The 26994-nt window shown below is 39.1% G+C and overlaps 1 protein-coding gene across 2 annotated transcripts; it reads right to left on the reverse strand.

Moving 5' to 3' along the window:
- Positions 1-20962: 20962 nt before the first annotated feature.
- Positions 20963-26310, reverse strand: LOC107767655 (protein NLP5). Of its 2 annotated transcripts, XM_016586732.2 has the most exons (6): positions 26179-26310; positions 25604-25959; positions 24064-25077; positions 23692-23739; positions 22666-23611; positions 20963-22494 (listed from the first exon to the last, which is right to left on the reverse strand). In XM_016586732.2, the coding sequence occupies exons 3-6, from the start codon at positions 24967-24969 to the stop codon at positions 21620-21622; spliced, it is 2775 nt and encodes a 924-aa protein (XP_016442218.1). In that variant the 5' UTR covers positions 24970-25077; positions 25604-25959; positions 26179-26310; the 3' UTR covers positions 20963-21619. The 2 variants fall into 2 exon arrangements, with proteins under 2 accessions (XP_016442218.1, XP_016442216.1); XM_016586730.2 differs by lacking the exon at positions 26179-26310 and having other exon boundaries at positions 24064-25074; positions 25604-25743.
- Between the last annotated feature and the right edge of the window lie 684 nt (positions 26311-26994).

Genomic DNA, 26994 nt, shown 5'->3' on the forward strand with positions numbered 1-26994 from the left:
CAGACATTAATTGACACAAAAGTCATACAGGCAAAGGAGACTGCACCTAATGTTTGTAACAATCCTCTCTCAAATCACAGAGGTGAGGGAGCAAATGTGATAAAGACCGATGAAGAATGGGATCCGGAAGGGTCAATTAGACTCATTCGGGAGGGGGATGATCCTAAAACATCTCTAATCACCCTCATACCTATTGTGATGCAAACACAGGCACCAATTGAAGTTGAAGTAGCCGCACCAATGCCATTTGAAGTTGAGGTAACCACACCCTTCACTGTGATGGTAGCACCTACTCCATCTTACCAGTCTAAAGCTATACCATAGGATTATGTTGCGAAGGAAAGAAGGAAAGAAAAAGCGAAAATGGAAGAAACAGGTGCAGCACAAGGCATGACTAGAACCGGTAGGGTTTATACACCCGAGCATTTGGGAGGAACAAGCAAAGAGGTTGCGTCTAAGCTACTTATCATCGAGACCGGCCCTGACGACCTTTGGAGGAAGGTGCAAGTAAGAGAATACTATGTGGTTGACCATTTGAACAAAACTCCTGCTCAGATATCCATTTTATCATTGTTGCAAAATTCAGAGACACACAGGAATGCCCTGATGAAGGTGTTGAGTGAAGCCTATGTACCCACCGACATCACCAGTGGGGAAATGGCCAACATGGTCGGGCAGGTGTTGGAAAGCCACAAAATTACTTTTCATGAAAATGAGCTGCCACCGAAAGGACTTAGTCACAACAAGGCACTACATATTACAGTGCAATTTGAGGATAAATTCATCGCCAGGGTTCTGATAGATGAGGGTTCAAGTCTCAACATATGTCCGCTGACTACTCTGAAGAGGTTGGGTAAAGGTCTGCACGAGATACGAGCAGGAAGTATGAATGTGAAGGCATTTGATGGGTCTCAGAGGGCCACAATTGGAGAAATCAACCTCAGCCTACAGATGGGCCCAACCTAGTTTGATGTTGAGTTTCAAGTGCTGGATATATCTCCTACCTACAATCTACTGTTGGGACGACCCTGGATACATGCCGCCGGGGCCATAGCTTCTACTCTGCATCAGGTTGTGAAGTTTGAATGGAATTATTAGGAAGTGATCATCCATGTAGACGGGAGTAATCACATTTATACCAATCAGATTGTTCCAGTCATCAAGAACATGAAGAAGCTGGATGGAGAAACATACCATCGCATTAAGCGCGTCAACACAATTGAAAAGGATAAATGGTGGAGAAACAAGATAGAAAGTATATTGCTATGGATAGGGTACGAGCCTAGCAAGGGTATCGACAAGAATCTCCAAGGAATCACCAAACCGATACAATTGAAGCATCATGGTACAACTTTTGGGCTTGGGTATGAATACACTTGGCGAGAGTATCAGGATTGGTCGCCGCCATGGTGTGGTCCTTATTATCTGCTGGAACAACTGGTACCACATTTACACCAGACATTTCATCAAGCCGACATGATGCGGGGGTCTGAAGAAGATGAAGCTCTAGCTGGTATAAGGAAGCTATTTCTGGATGATGAAGACATGGACTACAGTGTGATAGTTGAGGAGGAGGAGGAGGAAGACCTTACTATTCAGACAATGGAGAAAGGAGCTGTTCTCAAGAACTGGACTGTTGCACCATGCCAGACCCGTAGAGTTCCTGGGTAGCCTGGTAATTAGCATAAATTATTTTAAAAAGCAATGAGCATCTAAGACATTTTCAGTATTTTGTTCTGAACGTATTTTTTTTGAAATAGTTCCTCGAGTCATCGAGTCGTACTTGTTTGACGTTTTCAAGATTTATTTAATGCATTGTTATTTTTAGTATTTATTATTATTCTTTACATTTTTTATCTACAACATTATTATTACCTATCCCCAATGAGACAACGCAACATAAGGATAGTGATTCAGAAGAACCGGAAGAGGATGTAATACTTGAGGAAATTGTCAGAGCAGTGGAAAATTTTGAAAACAAGCCTAAGTCTAATTTGGACGAGACCGAGACAGTTAACTTAGGGGATTCCGAAACAGTCAAGAAAACCCGTATAAGCATTCACCTATCACCGTCATAGAAGGAAGAGTACATCCAGTTCCTGAAGGAGTATGAAGACATCTTTGTATGGTCTTACGATGATATGACTGGTCTGGGCACATCCATAGTGGCTCACAAGTTACCCACCGATCCCATGTGTCCACCAGTGAAACAGAAGCTCAGAAAATTCAAGCCAGATATGAGTTTGAAGATAAAAGAGGAAGTCACTAAGCAAATCAAAGCCAAAGTTCTCAGAGTGGTTGAATATCCGACTTGGTTAGCCAACATCGTACCGGTTCCGAAGAAGGATAGGAAGGTCAGAGTATGTGTCGGTTATTGGGATCTAAAGAGAGCAAGTCCTAAAGATGATTTCCCATTGCCCAAAATACACATACTAATCGACAATTGTGCCAAGCATGAACTCCAGTCTTTTGTGTATTGCTTCGCAGGGTATCATCAGATCTGGATGGATGAAGAGGATGTCGAAAAAACAATCTTTATCACACCATGGGGGATGTACTGCTATAAAATAATGTCTTTTGGCCTAAAGAATGCTGGAGCCACTTACATGAGAGACATGACAACCATTTTCCACAACATGATACACAGGAAAATAGAGGTGTACGTGGATGACGTCATCATCAAATCCCGGAGAAGCACAGATCATATAGCAGACTTGAGAAAATTCTTTAATCGGCTTCGAAGGTACGATCTGAAACTGAATCCTGCAAAGTATGCCTTCGGATTCCCTGGCGGAAAATTGCTATGATTCATCGTCAGCCACCGAGGGATTGAATTTGACCCGTCAAAGGTCAAAGTTATCCAGGACTTGCCACCTCAAAGAACAAGAAAGATGTGATGAGTTTCTTAGGGTGTCTCAACTATATCAGCCGTTTCATAGAACAATTAACTGTGATCTGTGAACCAATTTTCAAAATGTTGAAGAAAGATGCCGCAACGAGATGGACTGAAGAATGCCAGAAGGCCTTCGACAAAATCAAGGAGTATTTATCTAAACCACCTGTTATGGTGTCACCGGAACCAGGGAGACATTTGCTGCTTTATTTGTCCATACTAAATGGGGATTTTGGTTGTGTTCTGGGACAACACGATGAGACGGGAAGAAAGGAGCAGGCCATATATTATCTGAGTAAAAAATTCACACCCTATGAAGCACGGTACTCTTTGCTGGAGTGCACCTGCTGCGCTTTGACATGGATAGCTCAAAAGTTGAGGCACTACTTCTGTGCTTATACCACATATTTCATATCAAGAATGGACCTGCTGAATTACATCTTTCAGAAACCCATGCCTACCGGAAAGTTGGCAAAATGGAAAATATTGTTGAGTGAGTTTGACATCATCTATGTAACTCAGAAGGCAGTCAAAGCGCAAGCATTGGAAGATCATTTGGAAAAAAATCCTGTAAATAGAGAATACGAACCATTGAAAACGTATTTTCCCGACGAAGAATTATCTTTTGTGGGAGAAGACATCGCTGAAGCATACGATGGTTGGAGGATGTTCTTCAACGGAGCCGCAAACTTCAAAGGAGTATGTATTGGAGCTGTCTTAGTATCATAAACTAGTCAACATTTTCTGATATCCGTAAAACTAAGGTTTCCATATACCAACAATATGGCAGAATATGAGGCTTGCATCTTGGGACTCGGGTTGGCCATTGACATGAACGTTCAGGAGTTGCTGGTGATTAGAGATTCTGATCTCTTAGTACATCAGGTTTCAGGAGAGTGGGCCACGAAGAATACTAAGATATTACCATATCTGTACTGTGTGCAAGAGCTGATCAAGAGGTTCACGAAGATAGAATTCAAACATGTTCTGAGGATTCAGAATGAGTTCGCAGATGCATTGGCCACTCTATCTTCCATGATACAACACCTAGACAAGAATTTCATCGACCCTATCCCAATTGGAATTCATAAGCAACCAGCTTATTGTGCTCATGTTGAATAAGAAAGTGATGGAAATCCATGGTTCCATGACATCAAAGAATACTTGGCAAAAGGAGAATATCCGGAGCACGCAACTCATACTCAGAAACACTCACTCCGAAGGTTAGCCAATCACTTTTTTCAAAGCGGAGAGATTCTATACAGAAGGACTCCTGACCTGGGGTTATTACGGTGTGTCGATACTAGGGAAGCATCCAGATTGCTCGAGGAAATACATGCCGGAACTTGTGGGCCGCACATAAATGGTTTTGTCTTAGCCAAGAAAATACTAAGAGCAGGGTATTTCTGGATGACCATGGAGACAGACTGCATCAGGTATGTCCAGAAGTGTCACAAATGCCAGATACATGCTGACATGATATGAGTGCCACCCAATGAACTCAATTCAACAAGTGCACCATGGCCTTTCTCCTCTTGGGGTATGGATGTCATCGGTCCAACCGAACCCGCTACTTCAAATAGGCATAGATTTATTCTAGTGGCTATAGACTATTTCACAAAATGGGTTTAAGTTGCATCTTACAAAGTTGTAACCAAGAAGTTCGTCGCAGACTTTGTTCGGGATCGCATTGTTTGCCGGTTCGGGGTTCCAGAGTCAATCATCACCGATAACACTGCCAATCTTAACAGTGATTTAGTGAAGGCTATGTGTGAAACTTTCAATATCAAGCATAATAATTTAATTCCACAGCATATAGGCTGCAAATGAATGGGGTTGTAGAAGTCGCCAACAAGAACATCAAGAAGATATTGAGGAAGATGGTAGATAATTACAAACAATGGCACGAGAAGATACCGTTTTCTTTGCTTGGATATTGTACCACAGTTTGCACATCAACTGGGGCAACTCCTTATTTATTGCTTTACGATACTGAAGCAGTTATCCCTGCCGAAGTAGAAATCCCTTCTCTGAGAATCATATAAGAAACCGAGCTCAGCGACGCAGAATGGATACAGAGCCGATATGAGAAACCGGCCCTCATTGATGGAAAGCGAATGAGTGCAGTATGTCACGGTCAACTCTACCAAAACAAAATGGCAAGAGCTTTCAATAAAAGGGTCAGACCAAGGCAATTCACACCGGGGCAACTAGTGCTAAAGCGAATTTCCCGCATCAAGATGAAGCTAAAGGGAAGTTTTCACCCAATTGGAAAGGTCCCTACATGGTTCATCGAGTACTAACAGGAGGGGCACTTATACTTGCAGAAATGGACGGAGAAATTTGGCAAAAACCTATCAACTCAGACGCAGTCAAGAGATACTATGTTTAGGATTGTTTATATTTCTTCATTTGATGTAATTGAACTACGCTTGACCTGATTCCCGTTTAAGAGGGGATACGTAGGCAGCCCTGTGGGTTCGATCACATCTTAATAAAATCTTCATTTTTCCATGATCAGAAACTGGGGCAGAATTTTGAGGAGGACCCTCAAAATTCTAAAGCTAGTCCAGCCAACTTCGTCATATGCAGAACAGTCAAAGGATTGTTTTTAGACTGTGGCAGAATTTTGAGGAGGACCCTAAAAATTCTTAAGCAAGGAGGTCGCAATGTCTCTAAAAAATATTACAGTCATTGGCTCATCTAGATTACTTAATATTGCATACTATCATATTTCAAATAACTACACTCATCAAATGCATGCATATTTTTCGAAAAAACTTTATTTCTATAAAATCCAGATGCTGCCCAGGGTAACTCAAACATGATCTCAAGACAGGAGCAAAAGCAAAGCAAAAAGGTGAAAGAATAGACCAACCTTCCCCCACAAAACTCTTTAGATGCAAGCACAATAAGACAACAATATCTGCAGACACATCAGGTCACTACCTTCAAAACAACAAATTATCTATCGCAAGCATCTCCAGCTAAGAAATACTCTACTTTCTCACTATCACTCATTGTTTTCTTGCATGAGGCTAAGCGCTGCCTCCTTAACTGTATAAGGCTAAGCACCGCCTTTCCTTACATGAGACTAAGCAGTGTCTCCTATTTGCATGAGGCTAAGCATTGCCTCCCTAATTTCATAAGGCTAAGCACTGCCTATCCCTACATGAGACTAAGCATTGTCTCCTCTTTGCATGAGGCTAAGCATTGCCTCCCTAATTGCATAAGGCTAAGCACTGCCTTTCTTTGCATCGAGATTGATCATTGTCTCATATTCCTGCATGAGACTAAGCATTGTCTCCTCTTTGCATGAGGCTAAGTATTGCCTCCCTAATTGCATAAGGCTAAGCACTACCTTTCCCTGCATGAGACTAAGCATTATCTCCTCTTTTCATGAGGCTAAGCATTGTCTCCCTAATTGCATAATGCTAAGCACTGTCTTTCCCTGCATGAGACTAAGCATTGTCTCCTCTTTGCATGAGGCTAAGCATTGCCTCCCTAATTGCATAAGGCTAAGCACTGCCTTTCCCTGCATGAGACTAAGCATTGTCTCCTCTTTGCATGAGGCTAAGCATTGCCTCCTTAATTGCATGAGGCTAAGCACTGCCTTTCACTGCATGAGATTAAGCATTGTCTCCTCTTTGCATGAGGCTAAACATTGTCTCCCTAATTGTATGAGGGTAAACATTGCCTCCCTAATTGCACGAGGCTAAGCATTGTCTTTCTTCGCATCGAGACTATACATTGCCTCCCTAATTGCATAAGGCTAAGCACTGCCTTTTCCTCGTATAAGATTAAATACTATCTCCATTACGCTATCTAAGACCTAGCACTATCCTCTACTCACCCAGGGCTAAGCACTGCCCTTATCTTACCCAAGACTAAGCCTTGTCTTGTCTCATCTTCGCATACAGCCAAACATCATATTTTGCATTTCATGGGCTGAAATATCGCCATTTTATCCAAAGGCGTCATGGTCTGAAAGCATCATCCTCATAGCCGGAAGACACCATTCCATGGCCCGAGGATCTCTCAAAAGTGCACATCATTATTCAAAGGCGTCATGGTTTGGAGGCACCATTCTCATGGCCCAAGGACATCATTTCATGTCCTGTGAATCCCTTATCACATGATTCATGGCCCAGGACGTCATGGTCTAAGGACATCATCCTCACCGTCCATATATACTTGCATGCATCATGTTTTAAGTTTTGCAGGTAATCTAGGAAGTAACCGTTCTCCTAACGGGAGCAATCTTCGCTCCGGTTTCTGTCACCCATTTCCCCTTTCCATTGCAATGATCATAAACCATTGCATCAACAAACTACAGTAAGCCACAAAATTTAAACTGTTCAGCAAGACAGCAAAGTCTATACTCAACAAAATCTATCAAATTCAAATTACAAAACCACAAGAAATTATATGGTGATAATCGGGTGTTTTTTACGGGTTAATGGGTTATCGGAGCAGTTTATGTGGATTCGCTTATGTGGATCCGCTTATGTGGATGCCATGTCATCTAATTAATGCCAATGAGAAGGCTTATGTGTTTAGCTGTTAGGTTGAAGGCATTATTGGCCCGGTTTGCTAACGTGGGGGATTTTAATGGCCCAGTTTACTAACGGAGGACAAAATTGAGCTATATCCAATAGTTTAAAGATATTATTGTACCTTTTCCAGTATTAAATTGGATAATTGTTTGCATTTAATAAATCCTTGAATTATTACAGCTCATTCCTTATTTGTCGAGTTTGTATTTTATTTAATAATTTGGTGTTATTGTCACTTGGATTTTATGTGAATTCCGTGTGTTTGTTGATTTGAAGTTTTTCTTGGAATTAAATTCATGATGGAATCCTTATCTGCAAATATTTATTAAATAAGTTTAAATTGAGGAGTTAATATAATTATTAAGAATTTGGATTAATGAAGCCGTTGCCCTATACTAAGTATTTTTCACCTCTGTTGATTGTTTTTAGGTTTTATATACGTTATATGGAGCCTTGGGTTATTTGTTGAGAACTTTATTGATTCTGCTACATATTTGGAATTTGGTTGTGGTCAAAGGTAAATTGTGATATGAATTGTTGTATTGTGTTGTGGTTTAAACACTCTCCTTGATGTTATTTATGCTTCCTACCTTACTTGTTAATGATATACATGTGCTTGGTAAGGAAGAGTGTAAAGCACGAAGGGTGATGCCGTGCCATTTGAAAGTGTAAAGCATGAAGGGTGATGTCATTCCATTTGAGAGTGTAAAGCACGAAGGGTGATGCCGTGCCATTGAGAGTGTAAAAGCACGAAGGGTGATGCCGTGCCATTTCATTTATATTATCAGGTGAGGATGAGAGTAAAAACATGAAGGGTGATGTCGTACCATTATTTTTATATTATCATATATTCATGGAACGAAGGGTGTTTCCGTGCAGGCGAGGACGAGAGACATACATTATATTGTGATATCGTTTTGTTGTGTATACATTCATGCCTTTATATTGAGATGTTATTGTGCACCTATATTTTCTATCTAACTTGTAGTCATTGTTGCTTACTGTGTGCCTCCCACTTTATTTATTTTATTGTTATTGACTTTTCTCCCACCTAGTTGGTATTGTTATATGTATGCACAGTGAGAAAGAGATAAATGCACGAAGGGTGTTGCCGTGCCAATTGAATGAGACAAGTGCACGAATGTATTGTCGTGCCATTTGATGTGATATGTTGAATATATTTCTCACACCAGGGAAGTTAAATGATTTGTCACATGGTGACTTTTATTTGAAAGAATTATATTTGCAAGATATTTACTTGAAAGAATTATATTCGAAAGATATTTATTTGAAAGAATTATGATGGAAAGATATTTATTTGGAGGAAGTATATTCGAAATATATTTATTGGAAAGGATTATATTCTAGAGACTTTTATTGAAAAACTTATAGAAAAAAGATGTATATTTTGAAGAACTTGATTAATTGGATGTACCTGTATTTATTATTTATTTGAGCAATATTTATGGTATTCATGTTGCCTTGACGTTTAAATTACTAGTTGATTGGTATTCCTATCACTGCTATTTATTTTTTATTATTTTTGTATGTTATATTACACAGGTTATTTGATTAGTGAGTATCTTGACTGTACCTCGTCACTACTCTACTAAGGTTAGTCTTGATACTTACTGGGTACCGACTGTGGTGTACTCATACTACACTTCTGCACATTTTTATGCAAAGCCAGGTTTGGAGATATTGGATTCGGACAGAGATTAGAGTATGATTATAAGGGTTCAAGGTAGGATTGCTTGGTCGTCGCAGTCCCTTAGAGTCTTTCCATTTTATTGTACTGTTAATTTCCTATTAAAATAGTATTGTATATTCGACCCTCGAGATAATTTCATGTATTTAGTTAGAGTTCGTGACTCAGTATTACCAGTCTTGGGAGGTTGTATTAAATTATATGTTTAAAAAAATGGCTTGAATTGTGATTTTAATCGGCTTACTTAGTCTTAGAGACTAAGTGCCATCACGACGCCTGTGATGGAATTTTGGGTCGTGACATAAATAATATGTACCATATGGAGCAATAAAAATCAATTGTTGTACCTCGACACACCCTGGTACATCAGTGTATTCTTCACACAAATCAATGTAGGATAAATGGTCTACTTCTTACTCTCTCAATAGGTGCACATCTTTTTTACAATAAGATAAATTGGTTTCAAGTTCCCAATCACCACCATGATTAAAACACAAATCTACTTTATCAACCATTCTTCTGACATATCTACATGTAACAACAACAAAAATTACAAAAAAAAGGACCACATCAGTTAGGCATAAAGTCAAAAAAATATCAAGTAATAAAGAAAAATAAAGGACCACAGTTATGTCGACTAACACCCACCCAACAACACATTAAAAATCGAAAAAACCCTAACTTTTTCATGTCGGACAAAGACGAATGGGCCCACCCCAAACAAAAATTAAAAACAAATGCATAAAGGAGCAAATAATAATATCATATGACCTATTAAACACAAAGAAAGAGACAACATTTATCGATTCCCATAATATTCCCAAACCCTAAAAGCTTAGCCAAAATAATAAATACTTACTTTTATCAGTGATTCTTCAGTCAAGTAAGGCTATAAATGAAAGATTCTTCAGTAAAGTCCACGAAATCGAAGTAGGTAGCAATCCTAATTAAACTCTAAAACGCCATTACTAAGAGCTCTAATTTGACGGAGAGGACAAGATAAAATGAAATGGGGGTAAAAGGAATGAGTAGGTAGAAATAGTATTTTTACTATGGGTGGTCCGAAAAAATGGGGCGTGTGGATATTTGGGGCGGGTTATATGCTTCCTGGACCAAATAGCCACGTGTCCCAATCAAATCGTGACAACATATCAAAATTTGGGACCACAGATGTGTCACGACCTAAAATTCAACTAGTCGTGATGGCACCTAACTCAACTCGCTAGGTAATCCAGTTAACCACTAACCAATTCTAATAACAATCAATAAAGCAATTAAGTAAAGAAATTATCTGAATCCGATACATTCCCCAAGGACTGGTAGTACAAATCATGAGCTTCTAAGAATAGAATTTACAAAGCTGAAATGAAATAAATACATCGTCTATTTGAAAAGTACATAAACAGAGTTTTATAGATCTAAAGCTACCACGAATAAGGGGCAGCTACAACCGGGACGCAAGTACATCTTCAATCCAGCTCCCATCGAACACAACAACATCAATAACCAACATCTGCACGCAAGGTGCAAAAGTGTAGTATGAGTACAATCGACTCCATGTACTCAGTAAGTAACAAACCTAACCTTAGGTTGAAAGTAGTGACGAGCTAACACAAGGTCGGGTCCAGTACCAATATCCCTCAACAGTTCATGACAGGATAATACAAGTAATAAAAGATGTATCTCAGAATTAAAATGCTCAACTCGTTCACAGTTCCAGAAAATAGTCATGCTTTTCAAGTATCTTAGTGAAAACCCAAATCTTTTACCGAAAATGCCAAAAATACGAGTAAGTTTGAAAACTGTAATTTTTCCAATTATCATTTTCACAATAAATAAGATGTTTCATTTTCTTTCCAAATAACAAGTGTGAAATACCTCTCTATGCCCACATATCAATGTGTGTAAAAACAAATCATGAATGACGTGATACCGTACAACATGAGAAAAAATGCATCTCTATGCCTGTAGGTCATATATTAATGGGTTATCGGACATCCAGTTGAGAAAATAGAAATTTTAAAGTGTTCTTGAGAATTTCATTTGAATTGGTGCTAAATTCATAGTTCTAGGTGTTATTTTGGCGATTTGATCGCGCGAGCAAGTCCGCATGATATTTTTAGACTTGCTTGTATGTTTGGTTTGGAGCCCCGAGGGCTCGGGTGCTATTCGGGCAATGCGCGAGTTGAGTTCAAATCTCAACAAGGTTGCTGGTCCACCAAATCTGGTGTGCCTGCACCTGCGAGCCTTTGGTCGTAGGTGCGAGCTCGCAGGTGCGACCCAGGCCTGGACTTTATTTTTCCGCAGATGCGGACTTCTCTCCGCAGGAGTGGGACCGCAGGAGCGGAACCTTGTCCGCAGGTGCGGCCCCAGTTGGCCCAGTCCTTTTCCGCAGAAGCGCACGTCCTTTCCGCACGTGCGGATGCTCAGGCGTGACCAAAGCACCGCAAGTGCGAAGGTCGCTGGGCAGTGAGTTCATTTAATTCGGACTCCAGCCATTTTTCTTCTCGTTTCAAAAGGATAGGAGGCCTAGGGCTATTTTTCAAAGATATTTTCTTCCCCAAATCATAGGTAAGTGTTCCTTAACTCATTTCTTTCAATCTTTTACTTCAATTTACAAGAATTCAACTAAAAATCTAGAGTTTTCATTGTAGAATTAGGTGTTAGGGTAGAAACTAGGGATTTTGAGAATTTGAGGATTTAGACCTCAATTTGAGGTCGGATTCCAAAAATAATTATATATTCGGGTTCGGGGGTGAATGGGTAAGTGCATTTTGGTTAGAACCTCGAATTTTGACCAAGCGGGCCCGGGGTCGATTTTTTAACTTTTTGGAGGAAATTTTTGGGAAATTTAATTTATGCAATATAATTGATTTCTTTAGCAATATTTGATATTATCGAGTCATTTTTGAATAGATACGAGTGGCTTGGAGGTGAACTCCAAAGGAAAAGTTGTGATTGAGAATTAAGTGGCCTTCAGAGCGAGGTAAGTGTTGTGTCTAACCTTGACTTGAGGGAATTAGGAACCTTAGATTACTTGCTAAGTGAAATTCATGTGAGCGGCGTATATGTGAGGTGTCGAGTACTTATGCGCCGCCAATTTATCTGTTTCCCATATTTCTCTATTTTTCTTATATTATCTCATTCCTATGCATAATTGCTACGTGTTATACTAGTGTTGTTCAATTTATCGTTCATATCATGTTTTCGGATCTTTTGGTGATAATTGAGTTTTTATTTCAAAGTTGAGATTGATATTATGGAACCAAATATTGAAGTAAGGTTTGTACTTGTTATTCTATCTCCCTATTGTTATTTATGCATTGCATTATGGTAAGGGAGAGTGTTAATGCACGAAGGGTGATGCCGTGCCATATTGTGAGTGTTACTGCACGAAGGGTGATGTCGTGCCATATTGTGAGTGTTAATGCACGAAGGGTGATGCCGTGTAATATTGTGAGTGTTAATGCATGAATGGTGATGTCGTGCCATATTGTGAGTGTTAATGCACGAAGGGTGATGTCGTTCCATGATATGAGTGTTAATGCATGAAAGGTGAAGCCGTGCCGTTTCTATTAATTTTATGGTGAGATTCAGAGTAAAAGCACGAAGGGTGATGCCGTGCATTTTTCCTTACTGTATTCACTATTCCTGTTGATTCATGGTATATTGATTGATCCGGTGATCATTCTGTTGTAGTTCTTTATCTTGTATTCCCCTCAGTATGTTCCCCTCCTGACATTTCCTGTTTAATTCTTCATTTCTGTTATTTGTATATACACTGTTAAATTGTACATGTTAATTTGTTGGTGCCTTAGCCTCGTCACTACTTCGTCGAGGTTAGGCTCGACACTTACCAGTACATAGGGTCGATTGTACTGATACTGCACTCTGTACTTTCTGTGCAGATTTTGATACCGGCTCGGGTTGATCGAGATTTTGCTATTGGCCCGTTGTCCGGAGAATCAAGGTAGATCTGTCGGCGTTCATAAATCTTGAAGTTCCCGTCTATCTTTTCTGTTCTACTGTTTCTTTCATTCAGACAATTGTATTTCTTTCAGACTATTACTTGTAGTAAATTTTAGAATGCTCGTGAATTGTGACTCCAGATCTGGGTGGTAGTAATTAATACAATTTTATGATATTTCGTACTTATTATATTTTATCTTAGTTAATTATTATAATTACTGAATGGAAATATGGAATTGGTTTAATGATTCTCTAACGTTGGCTTGCCTAGCAAGTAAAATGTTAGGCGCCATCACGATCCCGTCGGTGAAAAATTTCGGATCGTGACAATAAATTTGTTTCTACTGTTAATTTTTTAATGTTAGGATCCTTTAGCCTTATCTGGAAAAGTAAAATCAATGATGAGTCATTTTCTCGGATATGTACAAAGTAGAATAAGAGCATCTGCATTAACTTTTATGGCAAAAATTCTTATTTTTATTAGTTTTGAACATAAAATCTTTTCGGAAATATGCCCGGACTGCACACGTAGATCGAGAAGGGTAAAAATAAGATTTTTTAAGGTTTAAGAGCGCAGATTCGAGTTCTAAAATATAAGATGACCTTTTGGGTCATCACACTGATTCACTTGAATTCTGTAGCATTCATCCTGATTAAACTGAAAAGAAGGTAAAAAGGCAATAGTACCATTTGTTTTTGAGCTAAAGAGAATAGGCCAATCACAACATGATATTTTTGAAACAAGCTAAGTAGTAATAAAGACACCTCAGTTACTTAACTACTGGAGTAGTAATCCTATATACAAACATATTATTGATTAATATTGTGTAAATTAAGCTACAAAGAAAATTTAGCAAATGCCTTGGAACACTAAAGGTTGAACTTGAAAACTCAATATTGCCAGAACCAACAAGGCTGATCCTCAATTTGGAATCCATAGTGTTGAAGCAAAAACACATCTCAAAAGGCATAGGAGCAATAGCTTTATTGAGTTCAACTGATTCAGATATTTCTAAAAAAAAAAAAAGAATTCACATCCTGCAATTATTCCAAACGTAACCAACCACCATCAATTACCCGCTTTTTACTCTATGACAGTTCAGATATTTACTCAGTGATCCATCAGTAACGTTTAAGATTCACATCGATGACTCCGCATAAATTCATCTGATATTGTCCTACCCCAAAAGAACATTTTCCGAAGCATACGACCATTCCGATAACAACTCCATCGGTTCAGTTCATCGTTGGATCTAGAACTACACACGGCCTGATTCCCGTAACATCAGGGTATGTAGGAAACTCAGGAACCAGGGTTCGGCCTCTATTTTTTCAAATCACCTCATTCGGTCAAAATCGGTCATCGTTTTCTTTACCCGACAACTCTTTCATCATTCCCGAGTAAAGAGGGATAGCTGTTGATACCCGATTTTGCCCTCATATATTTTTCAAACAATATATATACTTTTAAAATATTATTTTGCATTATTATTTAATTTACAAGATTTACACAAGCACTTCTTATAATTTTCCATAATTTTAGAGCTTTTAAATTAATTTTCTCGCATTAATTTACATAAAAAATTCAGTAATTACCCTTTTAAATTCTTTGTGATGACCTAATCACTTCAAATTATTATTTCATCCCTAATACATTTTTGAAATATTTTCACTTCATTTTTATATAATTATAATTGTATTTTTAGGCTATTCGCATAAATTTGCAATAATAGCCTATATTTTGCATTCTTATTGCAATTGACATTTCATTTAGGGTCAAAATAATATTTTATATTTTTTGTAGTCTTCTATTATTGTTTAAAGTATTAATTTGCATAAGTAGCATTTTTATATATTTATTTAGTTATTTTATTAAATTATTTCTCTTTTAATTTCTATTTAAAAGAGCTGGCCCAATTTTTTAACTAATTTTCGGACCAAAAGGCCAAATACCCTAACCCAATAACCCCTAGACCAACACCAGCAACCCACCACCCATACCCATTTAATTAACCCGCCCCACTCCCTCTTTAAAATCCTGACCGTTGATCTCTAAGATCAACGACCCACAATCAACCTACCCTTTTAAATTACCCAACCCCAAACCCTAATCCCATTTCCCTCTAACTCGCCGCCCTGAAACCCTCCCCCTTCTCTGAGGAACTTTAATCTGCTTACCTTATTTATATTATCTCGTTACCATTCACCCGTTCGTGGTGTTACTTTGTACTTGCCCGATTTTGGCAAGTACTACCTCTCCGAATCAAGTGTAATCATCCTCAACCTATAAGATCCAGACAAAAATCCATCTATATACACTCTCAATAGGATCATGTGGGTTTGATTCACCGGGATTCTTGGCTAATTTTTTACCATTTGCCAACTAGGGTTTGTCTTTTTTACCTATTTCTACTCGGAATAGGCTATGCAGGTGACTTTCCTTGTTCCTACTTAAATTTGACTGATTTTTTTTCCCTATTTTTGTTTAATTGATTATTTTCCATAATTGTTCTTCCAATTACTGTCACTATATAAACCCCTCCCAAGTTCCCTTTAAGAGAGACTTTGAAACTGATTTTCTTCACTAAAAATTAGGGTTTTGCTACTCTCTTGCTCTGTATTCTGTATTGGCCGACTGAAAGTCAAGGCCATTAACACCTTGTTACTTAACCTGTTCTTGGTGCGAGCATTGCCCTGAGTTCATCGAAGCTCTTGGGAACTTTGACACATTGGGATTCTAGATTTTCTGTGGAAGTTCATTCTTTACTGTTCTTCGTTTAACTGATGAGTTACTAAACTTTGTAATTTCATTCCTATGTATCTACGATTTACATATATTTTCACTCCTGAAGTTCGTCAGTTTAATATGTTTTTTTAGGCTGTTTTGTGTGCAATTCTGTTTGCTTTCTTCAATTTTTTAGGTCTCTTTAACTTTTAGCTTCAAGCATGCCTAAACCTGGTTCTATTAAATAGATATTTTTCAAATCTGACTAGTCCATGTGTTAAGAATTACTACTGTTTGGGACCTTTACACTTGTTAGCATCTCTTGGTGTTTAATTTTGTCTTAGGACATCAATCTTGTTATTCGAATATGCTTTGTCTACATAATTTGTGCTCTCTTTCGTTAGCTAGTCAATTGTATTCAAAACATGAATGTTTACATTCACTACATGGCACAAGTATATTTTCCTATCCTATTCTGAATTTCAGTGGTGATAGCTTGCCTATATAGCATATTTTGATCATGTTCTCTATCAGTGTGCCATTTAGCATGTTTTAACTCCCTGATTCACCAGTAGTTGTAATCTGCTTTTATCATGTCTAAATGTTGTTCTGCAGCCAAATTAGTATGACTATTTCATAACATTAGGATCTACACTTAGCATAATTTGGACATTTTCCTTTATTATGAATCTGTGTATGCTACCTTCACCAATCTTGCAAACTTGTTTTGCTAATGTACGACTATTTATGCACTAGGTGTCAAACTTGTTTTTTTTTTTTAATCTTTGCTAAGTCTGTTCTAAAGCCCTAAGGCCTGTTTGATAATTTGCTCTATGTGATCAACTTGACTATGTTTGTAACCCCCCCCCCTCATCTTTGTCTCTCAACCTTGGTTTACTATCTTTCACTCGTCATTTGGGCTCTCTTGAGTTCTCATTCTTAGCCGGCTGAAACCCAAGGCTATCTAGGTTCTATTATTGACCCCACTAGTGTGAGCACTGCTCAGGATCCAATTAAGACCCTTGTGAACTCTGACACACTAGGGCTTGGTCCTTAATCATTCCCTAAATCCCAAACTACTCATATTCATCCTATTCCGTCCTGTTATTTGTTGTGTACCTGAATTGGCTGATTTAAATGTGCAACACTTGGTGCTATGGTTGAATAAATTGACTTTGGGCTCCTTTATGGATTCTGGAGTTGTGTGTTGGATATGGCCCATATTAGAGGTCTGGGTACGCTGTGTGAGAGTTGTTGAAGGCTTAGACAATACTGGGTATTTCATGTTTAGCCTATTGTGTGCCTATTGTCACTGTTGTGTAACATTTGTATTTTTTTACTCACTATTGGGCCTATAATAACTTTTGTATAAACAATTGGAGTGTTAGTAAAAAGGAAAAATGGGTAGAATTTAATATTTACATGCAAAATGGGTAGATAACATGCCTATAGGACTTGGTAATTTATTTGCTATATGTGTTATTCGATTACATGTACACTGTAGAAATTACAAAATTAGAAGAAGCACACACACACACACACATTGTCTGCTCACAAACCCCAAATGCTGAAACTATATTTATTGTTATGTGTTATTAGAGAACATGCCTATAGGAATTAGTTTCTCATCGATGTTTCTGTCAATCCTCATCGCCTACTAGAAATTATGCCTATATGATTGCAATTATTCTACTTGGCGCTGCTCACCTAGAAATTATGCCTATATGATTAAGATATGACGATAAAATAAGCTTTAAAGTGTTGTGCGTTAGAGATCCTGCCTATAGGAAATAATTGCTCGTTAATTGGTTAATACTAGACTACTCAAACACCGTTTCCTGAGCATCACTATTAGGAAAATTTGGATAATTCTATGACTTTTCCCAGCAGATTTTGTTATACTCAACTGCGTAGATCACCTAGGCATAACACATATAGGATTGGTAACTTAAAACCTTCAATAATCAGCTTGTAATACCTGAATAATTTTGTCTATAAGCAATGTCTTGCATCTGAAATTGCCCGCATACTTTGACTCAAAAATCGCCTAGAAAGCATGTCTATAGGTTTAAGATTCTGGATTCTGCAGCTTCCTAATTGACATTTGTGTTTGCGTGCATTCGCTGCTTAAGCGTGGAGGTCAATGCGAACCCTCAATTGCTTTTATGTGAAGTCTTTATATGTTTTGTTTGTCGCCTAATATTGCATTTTTGAGCAGCCTAGATAAGGTCTAGAACCATCCAAAGAGAGGTCTAAAACCTCCTGGACCATAGGTATGGGACGGGTAGTGCACGCATAGGGCACGACTTAGAATTGAATTAGAGCGATCTTAGGTAAACAACTTTAACATAGTAATCGGGTAGCAGGAGATGATAGTATGTGCCCGCTAGATAATATGAGTAACACCCTATCTTAAGGGAGTTACGAAATATTATTTATGTTGCACGGGGTGATCCTTTAGGATATAAAACTTAGGACCCCTCCCCCCTTTTTTTCTTTCTTTTCTATTAGAATGGAAAAATAGTTGCACCTCCCTATTCAAGATCTCTTTGTAATAAAATTCCTAGATTTTGTACTCTCTTTGCTTACTTGATCACATAGACTAATTCATATAATTTAAGTTTGGCTGGAACCCACAGTTGTGGACCTCGAGGAGTGCCTAACACCTTCTCTTTGAGGTAACTTGATCCCTTACCCGATCTTTAGTGGCGTTGACCAGTTAAACCGAAGTCATTTGCAAATAGGTGCCCTAACACACCTTAAAAATCGTTAGGTGGTGACTCTCCTCTTTTAATACCTCCTTAAAAGAGTTGTCACATGTCGAAACCCGATTTCGCGAGAAAAATAAGCGCGATAATCATAATATAAAATACCAGCGGTAATAATGTTAACTCCCAGTTGAAATTGATTTGAACCAGTACTAGAGTCAGCCTGACTAGGACTAGGTACACTTTTCCTCTCGGCCAAAGCTTTCAGACGTTGATATCTGACGTTATCTTTAGGGTATTTTTTTATGTGTACAACCAAAGATCTTGTCCCGCCCTGCGATCCAAAATATTTAAAAGCTAACTCCATACCACAAGTTTTACACTTAGCCTTAAAAGCTAACTTCAATTCACCAACTTCACGAATTGTAACAACCTCAATATTTTTTGACTATTTTTTGGAATAAAGTAAGCAATAGTAGCAAGTATAGAAGAAAATTAGAGAGAGATTGTGATAGATTGATATTAATTTTGTAAGAAAATAAAGAATGAGGGGGTATTTATAGTTGAAAATAGGAAAAAAGTGTAATTATAAAAAGTTTGGGGTTAAAACTAAGTTGGGGGTGGGGGTTAAATGGCTATTTGTTAAATAGCCAGTGGCTATTTTTTAAAGCCCAACAACTTTTTTTTTAAATAGCCAAACGGTTATTTTTTTATAAAAGAAATATCCGGTTCCGGTCCCTTGGCGGGCCAAACGGGCCCGATTCTAACGGTTCGTAGGCAAGAACCGGCCCACGAGACTGGCCCAAGCCCACCTCTAGCAGTCCCACCAATCCCAGCCCACTTACCACCCTTATTATATAGCAATCACGAGCATTCTCGCATTGATTGTTTTGCGGATGCGGATTGGGTTGGATCCAAGATTGACAGAAGATCTACTATTGGTTATTGTGTATTTGTCGGTAGAAACTTGTTATCATGGAGAAGTAATAAATAAAATGTTGAATCTCGGTCCAGTGCATAATCCGAGTATAGAGCTATGGCACAATCAACATGTGAGATAATGTGGATACACCATCTTTTAACTGAGATATGGTTGGAGCATTACTCCATCAAAGCTCTGGTGTGATAATCAAGTTGCGCTGTCACGAGCCCAAATCCTTACATTGGGTAGCGGCACCTGCTCGCCCGTGCGGCGCCTGTAGTTCCCCTCGCTGCAGGCCAGCCTATTTTCTTTCCCAGGATTCCAAGCACGATCATGTGCCTGTTGGTGGGGCTCGCCCCAACTTGTGTCGCCCGTAAGATGTCTAGGCCCTTGGCCCTAGACATGTCGTGGCGCTTCATCTTAGGATCACAATCCATGCGCGCCCTGGGGGATTGGCTTAGGACATGCCTTGTCCCTCGTCCAAGACTGAGCATCGCTCCCGCGTGCACAGCCCAATCCTCAAGCTTGACACTCACCTAGTGCATCCGCGACTAGCTCGTGCTTCGCCCGAGTAAGGCAACCTTTAGCCCTTGGCCATTGTCATGCGCGTCTTTCGTGCCATGCCCATACATTGCCCTCGCGACACGCTTCCATCCCGAATAGTGCGGTGTCGCCCCACACCTGCACCTTTAGGCCAACGGACCCTTGCTTGCATGGTTGAACCCAAGCCATGTTCACAAGTCGACACATGATGCCCCTATGACAGGTGCGTCAAGTATCCAATCGGCACGGAGGTCTCGTTCCAACATTCGGCAGCCCGCGGGGCTGGCGGTCCCACACATCGAGCCTTCAGCGCCACTTTGATGCCCAACGCTAGCCCGAAGGCGTTGCGCCGTCCATAGAGTTTCCAAACTCGTATGGATACCTTTGACACTCCTTTGAGTCATCTAGGCAGGCCCTTGAGGTTGCCCCCAAGGTAGCTCGTTCTATACGGCTTGGTGGCAGCACGTATGGGGGAGGCAGGTCGGAGCTTTCATCACCTATACCCCCCTTATATATGCTTAAAATTAAAAAGCCCAAGTTGCCCGAGGAGACAGACCTACGTCAGACAATCAGAAGAGCCTTTTCTCACCAGTTCTTGGCCGAAATCACAACTCCAAAGTGTGAGTTGTGACATGCGCTCCATATTGCCTCAAATCCAGTGTATCATGAAAGAACCAAGCATATTGAAGTTAACTGTCATTTTATTCGTGAGAAGATTCAAAAGAACTTGATTTCCACTGGCTATGTGAAGACAGAAGAGCAACTAGTTGATTTGTTCACTAAAGCATTGAATGGCACTCGAGTTGGTTACCTTTGTAACAAGCTGAGAATGATAAACATATATGCTCCAGTTTGAGGGGGAGTGTTATTGAATAAATCTAAACACAATGAATCTAGACACTTATTATAGAATGAACGTAGACTCTTTCTTAGTAGTGTACATAAATAACATATTTGTAGGAAACTCTTTTATTTCTTTCCTTAGTTAGCACCAGATATACATGTATTTATATTGCTTACCTCTTGGAATGAGAACACAAATTATTCTTTCCATTTCGTGCACACTTACCAAATCTATATTCGCACTAGCATCAGTGTTGAGCTGATACCAATTGGTGAGAGGTAGTTTCAAGGAGACAGGTTTTATCAGAATCTTGAGTACGCCAAACTAATCTCAGCGCATCTGCCAAAGTTGAAAACTCAGCGTCTGGGAAAAATGTAAATCCTTTAGGACAAACAATTTCCCAAATCCATTGGCCTAAGGAAGGGGTGATAGGCCGAATATACTCATATAGTCCTTAATAATTTTAAAAGCGGAACCAGCAGAGGAACCATTACAAGTTTTGGCCCCGCAGAGAGCATCATTCACTTCAATCACGGTCCCTCAGCACTCACCACATCAGTTAGAGATTTCAGCTTCAGGATATCTTAGATACCACTATGACCATACAGACTAGGATAACTTTTTCTGCAATGTTTAGGAATCAAGATGTCTCCAGTTCATCATATCAGATGCAAATCGTGAACGACAGAGCAAGAAACATCCATTCCTAGCACTCAACTGCAGTTGAGGCTTTACGAAATGTCCACAATTCTCACAAGGAACTGCTGCTACCAAAAGAGCTTCCTAAATGAGGCTGTGAATCACAAAGAAAAAGGAGTCTAATCATTTTGTTTTGGGAAGACCAACAAACATCGATGCATTCCTCCAGATCAGCTTCGCACGTCAATAATACCCAGTCAGAATCATCATCCAAGTATTTAAGGTGAAATCCACTTGGATCATCTACGCCAAATCGCCTGGCAATTTCTCTCATCAGTTCTTTATATCCCCAATTCTTTTGAATGCGGAATCTAATCTTCTCTTCTCCATGTATTACTTTTATTCTTGGGGCACCTTCTTGAGATCTCTCCAGACTCTTTTTCATGGGCGAAAGACTTACTGATTTAGGACTCTCAGTAAGAGACGCATGGCTTTGAGATCTTGGCTGTGGATTTAGTGCTTCACTTGATAAATGCAGCTCAGCATCACTGTTAACCCTTTTTAATGCATGATTATCAGAAGCTTCCTCGGCCACTGGATCTTCGTGACCTGCAACATTTGACGGGTAAGGATGTGGCTGTGTCCCGATTGAACGTTGACTTGAACTGGAACCTTGACTACAGGACGAGGAGACTGACTTAGATGTAGCAGCATTGTTACCACCACTTTCTGGTTGCCTGTTCAAGTCCTCCGGGTGATTAGTCGGTGTTGGGTCTGCAAAGGGACTTGATCTTGATATATTTGAAGATGCAAATTCTGGGAAGTCTGAATAGAAGGATTCAATTTGTAAAGTGCCAGAGACACCTTGGACTGAGTTGATAACACGTTGGATCCTTTCTAAGGAGAGACCGACCTTCTTTATCTTCCGAGAAGGCCATCGCTGAATTCCATGTTGCCTGCATATCCTCTTCAGAGTGGTAGGACAAACTGAAATTTAAGAGGACACGGACATGGGAGTGAAAAAAAAATGGTATGTTAAAAATGCTTGCATAGAAGAAAGCACCATTAGATAAAGTAACCAGATGAGGAGAAAAAATGATAAATGAACTGAGAATAAAAGAGTTATATATGGATTGAAATTTAGATATGCTTGCTTACCACCAATGCTTTTTGCAGCATCCTTCAGGCTACCGGCAAAGTACTGCTGAAGAATTTGCAATGTAATATTTTTCTCTGCCTTCAAACGTCTTCTGTCTCTTGCTTTACGCCAATTATGAGAGATGCCCTCTCCAGCAGTACGATAGTTTCTGCTAAAGGCAAAAGCGGTCGCTGAACCAGAATTCGTTTGGTTCCTAAGCGCTACAGGTTCTTCAGTCAGCAGTTCATCTTGGAATGCTGAAACAACACTCGAAGTCTCCTGGACCTCTTCATGACTAGAGGTCCACGACGTCCTTTCTTGCGAAGATACAATGGACCCTTTGCGTTCTTGTTCTCTCACTTCTTCACTGTATTCACTAGCTGCAACGCTTGTCACTTCACCTAATGAGACAGTTTCGTCCTGTAATTCTTTGTCTGACACAACCCGGAATGTCTGACAAACGTTTTGTATGATAATGGACAATGAAGTGAGCATTCTTTTATGTTCTTCAGGATTTCTGCAATTTGGCGGTAAAAAGAACTCCAATACAAAGTCGGATGAGCCAGTTGACATACTCCGCAGACGTATAGCTACAGCAGCATGCAACCCAAACATTCTTGCATAATGAGAAAGTGGATATTCTGCCTTGCTATAGGAAGTTAGATCAGCTGTAAAACACGGTTGGTTCGTCATAAATGCACTCCCAACAACACCCTGGCCTTTCAGCAAATGGTGCTCAGAGCAGGCTTCATGAAAACCCTGAACTCGAGGATCAGCTACATAGCAAGCAGAATCCTCTGTGGAAACACAATGAATGAGGTTTTCATTAGAGTGGCGGCTACCCCCTTTTCCATGTTGAATGCAAGGTACCCAAGTCTGAGCTAATGGCAATCCATGTGTCTTGCATGCAGATTTTAGAACCTCTAGAATTTCAGATAACGCCGCTTGGTAGGTCAAATCACATGCCTGACAAAATAATCCTACATATTATGACGAAGAAATCATGGTAACCTAAGGCACATACTTTTTGCAAGTTTCGCCCTTACCTTCGCTGTCAGAGTGCTTGATACTTCAGAACTCCGAAGATCAACAGCCTATCAACAAGCAAATTGTTGGTAGACCATCAGAAAACAGAAGATTGACTTCATTTCCACAAGAACGCCAAACAAGCAATTCAATTTTCATAACAAAAGCAAGATCCATAAACATTGAAATTAAGGCAAAAAGTCTTTCAACGAGAGGTGCAGCTTATGAGACAGTATTATAATTAACCTTATCTGGTAACCAAGAGCAATAATGATCAAAGAAATCAGTGAAGTGCAGAAATAGGCCAATATTTGTAAGTGCTTGTTCAGACCATAAAATTCCAGCAATTTAAGGAAACAATAAATTCAGAAAAGGTAAAAGAAATGACAAACCTCAAGAGCTTTGCAGACACTTTCAAGCTCAGAGCTATATTTGATCTTTTGTGTGGTCCTGACAACTTCAATAACACTCAAGCAGTTACGACTGCCTTGTTCAAACACAGGAACAGCAAGGGTGCCTCGTACGTTATACTGCTGTGCATGTCCAACACGCGGATACTCTTCCATTTGGAAGAACTGAACATCAGGAGTCCACTCAGGAACTTTATCCAGAAAAACTCTGCCCGGTAATCCAACCATCTCTTTAGAATCATCGTTTGCAGGAAATTGATAGTTTAAAGACGCTTGTCTGTAGTGGGCAAGCCTAGGGCAATTAAGGTCTAGCGAGAAAGGTTGATCATTTGTAGAGAGTACGCGTTTGCCATCCCTGTATATGGGTACCCATATTTGAATAAGGATATCCTTGTCTTTGGAGCAATTCTTTATGTATCCAAGTGCTTGAATCAATCTGTCCATTACAGATGATGAATCATTGGGTCCAATCCACCACCTCCTACTCAGTTCAGGAGCGTCAAATAAACAGTCAGACTGACCTGAACTGCACATGGCATTAATCGAATTCTCACCAAAAGACTGAACTTTAACTGAATTTAGCTCTTGGAATTGGCTTACAGATAAATTCTTGGAGAAAGATAACCTTTGCCTTTCTTGTTGGCCATCTTTCGATGGGCTTCCACTAAATTCGACATCATTGGTATCTAATAAAGTAGGCCACACGAATGAAGAGTCAAACGGCATATTGGAAATGGATGGTCTATGATGCGCAAATTCACGATCATCAATAGTCTCCAAAAAACACCCTTCTAACAACAGTTCGTCCATGTAATCCAAATCCATGAAGGAATCAAATTGAGTCGTCAAGAAAGTATTGGTAACAACAAGTCTTTCATCCATTGACATCAAAATGACACTAGGTCCAAATTTCTGGTAATCAGTCTTATCTAAAAGACTTCAGCTTTGCAAAACCAAATCTGCCAAATTGCCAATAGATGCTCTAACTGAGATCTGCTATAAAAGCAAGCATAAGGGAATAAGTCCAAAGATCAATAAAGGAGGAATATTTGTGTATGTATTTACTCTACAATCAAATATGAGAAAAATCAATATATTTTACCAACTTGGGTTTTCTAATTTTGTTATACATATCTGATTATAATTCAAAGTTAGAAGAAATAAAGAGCTACTACTAAAACATAGGTCTATACAACAATAAATCAAACACAACATAGTTGAAAGAAATAAGGACAAAACAAGGAAAGTGAACAGCGTCTTTTCAGTAGATTCTTCCAACAGGATCTAACACTGGTAACCCCTCTAACTTTTAAGACTTCAGTTGATGTTTTTACTATGAGAAAGAGGGGTAAAGACAAAGCATTTGCTAAATGTAACTGTTTCAACAGGGGATGCAAAAAACATAAAGGCAATAAAATTGCAGTCTAGTCAAGAAACGTACAAGACTGGCCATCCCAAATATTAGAAAGCAAGTTAAATCACAGACAAAAGAACAATCAATCAAAAGAGATGAGAAACTTACTATGAAAGGATTTCTTGGATATTCCAAAGATCAGATTTTTCCTGCTTCTATATGTAGTAAAAATGTAACCTTTGCAAGAAAATTATAGTATTTCCAAACACTACATGTGGTTGTCTGACAAGCAGCAACAAGAACAACATAAATATGGGTGGGGACTAACTGTCCCTTTTAATGTTGTCCCTCTAGAAATCCTCTCCACAAACCACAAACAGAGAGCAAAAACAACCCACTACCTCTCTCTCTCCTAGTTATTATCTGTGATTCCAAACTCTTATGATTCTCTCTTAGCTTAGTCTGCCAGCAAAGGGAAGATTCTGGTTAACAAGCACAGGACCCACAACCCCTTTGGAATATCGCTGCAAAGTCAACTTCAAATCACTAATCCAAATCCATAAACTGAGGATATAATATAACAAAGAAAAAGAGAAAATGCTGACAAGAAAACCATTCGTAGATTTTAGACAATAAATTAAAGAAAGTAGTAAACCTTTTGAATTTTTTTTCGTTCTCATATGCATTGAAAATGAAAAGTATAAACAATGCATTTCTTTCTCACTTTTTTGGTCATCACTTACCACAAATTCAGGGTTGGTGGAGTAGTAGTGTGTTGAGTAAATGGAAAGTGACGTTCATACTAACAGTACATACTATATTAAGTTTCTCAGAAAATGAGAAAAAACCTTTACTTGCAGGTAATTTAGGACCATGTTTGATCCCAGCCATCCCCAAAAGTGGCTGGTGCACGACCCAACCCGTATTTATGCAGAGTATAGGAAAGGACCATAAATATATTAACCTAATGCAGTCGAACACGTAACCTATAAGTTATAGAAATAACTTTATTGTTGATCCAAGGCTTCATCCATTAGTCTTATACTTTTTTTTTTGAAGAATCTTATCGAGCGTGGATAAGGTATTTAATCTACTCATTTGGTATTTGGCAATTCTCATTACATGAGTTAGCTTTATTCGGAGTTCAGTTAATATATACGGTCCCTTTCTTACCATGGTATTAGAGTTAGACACATTGATATTAGAGTCCCACATCGATTGAGTAGTACATAAATTGTTACTAATAGAAATCAGTATTTAGTGAAAACGCAGATAATACCTGAGTGATACATTGTGAAGACAAAGTAATCGGAGACTCAACTTGGTTGAGCTTTTTTGTCAAATGTGAAAGCGAAATTGGAAATAAAAGAATATGTATAACATGAAACTGCAGAGTTGTGGACATTGCACGTGACTTTGTGTCACTTGTCACTAATGAATGCTTACTAGATTCTCCCCTATATAAAAAGGACAAACAAATGCTCCATGATCATCTCCTTCCTTTTTATAAGTTACCATGTCACTTTCCTTAGAAGGGCCGTCTTGTGTACAAACAAACT

Source organism: Nicotiana tabacum, chromosome 23 (assembly GCF_000715075.1).
Source record: "Nicotiana tabacum cultivar K326 chromosome 23, ASM71507v2, whole genome shotgun sequence".
In the NCBI taxonomy this organism is placed as follows: Eukaryota; Viridiplantae; Streptophyta; class Magnoliopsida; order Solanales; family Solanaceae; genus Nicotiana; species Nicotiana tabacum.

Bases quoted from the DNA above. Each gene is read 5' to 3' on its own strand.
- LOC107767655 (XM_016586732.2), bottom strand. From the start codon at position 24,969: ATGTCAATGGATGAAAGACTTGTTGTTACCAATACTTTCTTGACGACT. The intron at 23,740-24,063 runs GTTTGTCATTTC...GCTTGTTGATAG, and splicing joins GTGTCTGCAAAGCTCTTGAG to GCTGTTGATCTTCGGAGTTC. The intron at 22,495-22,665 runs GTAAGCAAGCAT...CTTAAATTTCAG, and splicing joins TGCTGCAAAAAGCATTGGTG to TTTGTCCTACCACTCTGAAG.